This window comes from Crocodylus porosus, unplaced genomic scaffold (assembly GCF_001723895.1).
Source record: "Crocodylus porosus isolate Cpor-Errol unplaced genomic scaffold, CroPor_comp1, whole genome shotgun sequence".
In the NCBI taxonomy this organism is placed as follows: domain Eukaryota; kingdom Metazoa; phylum Chordata; order Crocodylia; family Crocodylidae; genus Crocodylus; species Crocodylus porosus.
The window spans coordinates 199,876,797-199,879,959 of NW_017728906.1; the positions used below are offsets into that span (position 1 = coordinate 199,876,797).

The following is a 3,163-nucleotide window of genomic DNA, read 5'->3' on the forward strand; positions in this document are numbered from 1 at the left end:
CCTGATCCTCTTGTTGTGCCCGCTCTGCCCCCCCCAGGTGTCTCCAGAACTATATCCCGCCCCAGAGCCTGACCCTGTCGTGCCCCGTGTGCCGCCAGACCTCCATCCTGCCCGAGCGCGGCGTGGCCGCCCTGCAGAACAACTTCTTCATCACCAACCTCATGGAGGTGCTGCAGCGCGACCCCGACCCCGCGGCCGCCCGCGACCCCGCGGCCGCCGTGCTGGGCTCCGTCAGCGCCGTCACCGGCCAGCCGCTCTCCTGCCCCAACCACGAGGGCAAGGTGGGTGCCGGGGCCGGGGGGAGGCTCGGGGGCTCCCGGGCCGGCCCTGACCGCCCGTGGCCCGCTGTGCCCGGCAGGTGATGGAGTTCTACTGCGAGCCCTGCGAGACGGCCATGTGCCGCGAGTGCACGGAGGGCGAGCACCGCGAGCACCGCACCGTGCCGCTGCGCGACGTGGTGGAGCAGCACAAGGCCGCGCTGCAGCAGCAGCTCGACGCCATCAAGAGCAGGTGCCGGGGCGGGGGGCCGCGCTCTGGCTCGGGGTGGGGTGGCGCGAGCGTGGCCCTGACCCGCGTGCCCCGCAGGCTGCCCCAGCTGACGGCGGCCATCGGGCTGGTGACGGAGATCAGCCAGCAGCTGGCCGAGCGCAAGAACGACGCCGTCTCGGAGATCTCCAGCACCTTCGAGGAGCTGGAGCGGGCGCTGCAGCAGCGCAAGGGCGTGCTGGTGCGTGACCTCGAGGCCATCTGCGGGGCCAAGCAGAAGGTGAGGCCCCCTCCCCTCCCCACTTCCACCTGCCAGCTCCAGCGGAGCCCCCCGCCCCGGCTGACGTGGCCGCCGTGCCCCCGCCCCGCAGGTGCTGCAGGCGCAGCTGGAGGCCCTGCGGCAGGGCCAGGAGAACATCGTGAGCAGCTGCACGTTCACGGAGCAGGCGCTGCACCACGGCACGGCCACGGAGGTGCTGCTGGTGAAGAAGCAGATGAGCGAGCGGCTGAGCGAGCTGGCCAGCCGCGAGTTCCCCGAGCACCCGCACGAGAACGCCCAGCTGGACTGTGTGGTGGAGACGGACGGCGTGCGCAAGTCCGTGCTCAACCTGGGCGCGCTCGTCACCACCAGCGCTGTGGCGCACCGCACGGCCGCCACAGGCGAGGGGCTGCGGCACGCCGTGGTGGGGCAGCCCGCCTCGCTGGCCATCACCACCAAGGACAAGGACGGCGAGCTGGTGCGCAGCGGCAGCGCCAGCCTGCGCTTCACCGTGACGGGGCCGGACGGCAGCACCGCCGAGAGCGAGGTGCTGGACAACAAGAACGGCACCTACGAGCTGCTCTACACGCCGCGCCAGGAGGGTGACTTCCTGCTCTCCATCCTGCTCTACGGGCAGCCCATCCGTGGCAGCCCCTTCCGTGCCAGGGCCGTCAAGGCCTCCGACGTGCCACCCTCGCCTGACGACGTCAAGCGCCGCGTCAAGTCTCCCAGCAGCGGGCACATCCGGCAGAAGGCCGTGCGCCGCCCCTCCAGCATGTACAGCAGCGGCAAGAAGAAGGAGAACCCTATTGAGGACGAGCTCATCTTCCGCGTGGGTGAGTTCGGCCGCGGGGGAGCCTGGGGGGCGCTGGGGCCACCTCGGTACCAGGGACGTGGGGCCTGCAGCGCTGCGCGGGCAGGGCAGGGAGCCCCCGTGCCGCCCCGCGCCGGCCTGTGGCTGGGAGCTCGGTTTGCCGCGCTGCGGGGCAGCCTGTGGCACGGGGTACGTCTGCGTGGCTGGGCTGGGGCAGGGAAGGCTCGTATCGTGCAGTCTGGCCACGTCGCTCACTCCAACATCCGCCCTGGACCTGTAATGCCTGCCTTGGCAGTCCCATCTCTGCCACCGGGCCTGGGGGTCACCGCAGGGGTATCTCTCTGGGGAGCCCGGGGGGGCTGTCCAGAGCTGTCTGGCAGGCGTCCAGTGGAGGCAGGGTGCTGCTGTCCCTCTGGCAGCCGCAGCCTTGTGCACGGCAGCATTGCCCCCTCCCCGTGCTGTCTGCAGGGGCCGTGAGGGTGCTGGGGGTCTTGGCGTGCCGGGGTAGGAGGCTGGGAAGAGCCCTGGGTGGGGGACACGTGTAGCTGGGGCCTAGATGCAGCAGACCAGGGCTGCGTGGGGTGCACAGGCCACGGGGGAGGGTGCCGGGGCAGTGCCGGCTGTGGGGCTCCCGGATGGGGGCGGGTGCCGGGCTGGGGCCTCATGCCGGCCGCGTGTGCTGCAGGGAGCCGTGGCCGGGAGAAGGGCGAGTTCACCAACCTGCAGGGCATCTCCACCTCCAGCACCGGGCGCATCGTGGTGGCTGACAGCAACAACCAGTGTGTCCAGGTAGGAGCTTCGGCCTCCTCCCTCCCTCTTGCCCCATCCCGCCCCCGCTGACAGCCTCGTCCTGCCCCGCCCCAGGTGTTCTCTAATGAGGGGCAGTTCCGGCTGCGGTTTGGGGTGCGGGGTCGCTCCCCGGGGCAGCTGCAGCGCCCGACTGGCGTCACTGTGGACACCAATGGCGACATCATCATTGCCGACTACGACAACCGCTGGATCAGCGTCTTCTCCCCTGAGGGCAAGTTCAAGGTGAGGCTTTAGCCCAGGGCAGGGCGTAGTGGCAGGGCTGGCGCCCCCACATGCCACATTGGGGCTGGACCCCTGGTGTGCTGCAGGGAGCCCAGATGGGGCTGCTGCCCAGGTGTGGATGTGCATGATGGTGCCCAGGGCCCCGTAACACCCGTGGGGAGCAACCAGGAGCTCGTGCAGTGCGGGCAGCTTCCACAGTGCTCCCTTCCCGGTCTGGGACAGGAGGCAGGGGTATTGCTGGGGGAGTGGGGGGTCAGGCTGGTGCCTGGTCAGGGGGTGGGTACCAGCCTGCTGTGCCCTTGGGGGGCACCGAGCGACCGGAGCAAGGCAGTGCCTCTGGCCTCGGCAGCCGGTGTTGCTGGTACTGGCCCCGGATTTCATAGATTTCATAGACATCAGGGCTGGAAGGGACCTCGGGAGATCGAGTCCAGCCCCCCGCCCAAAGGGCAGGAAGTCAGCCGGGGTCATAGGATCCCAGCAAGATAAGCATCCAGTTTGCTCTTGAAGGTGTTCAGTGTAGGTGCTTGAACCACCTCCGCTGGCAGACTGCTCCAGACCTTGGGGGCTCGGAC

General features: G+C 70.0%; 1 protein-coding gene across 5 annotated transcripts in view; it reads left to right on the forward strand.

Annotated features, from left to right (window-relative positions):
• TRIM3 (tripartite motif containing 3) overlaps positions 1-3,163 on the forward strand; it is a 6,671-nt gene that overhangs the window by 1,292 nt on the left and 2,216 nt on the right. For all 5 annotated transcript variants that reach the window (XM_019530495.1, XM_019530499.1, XM_019530496.1 and 2 more), the window contains exons 2-7: positions 38-281; positions 359-510; positions 586-766; positions 858-1,581; positions 2,245-2,348; positions 2,424-2,591. In XM_019530495.1, coding sequence (XP_019386040.1) covers positions 38-281; positions 359-510; positions 586-766; positions 858-1,581; positions 2,245-2,348; positions 2,424-2,591 — 1,573 coding nt within the window. The remainder of the gene's footprint in view (positions 1-37; positions 282-358; positions 511-585; positions 767-857; positions 1,582-2,244; positions 2,349-2,423; positions 2,592-3,163) is intronic.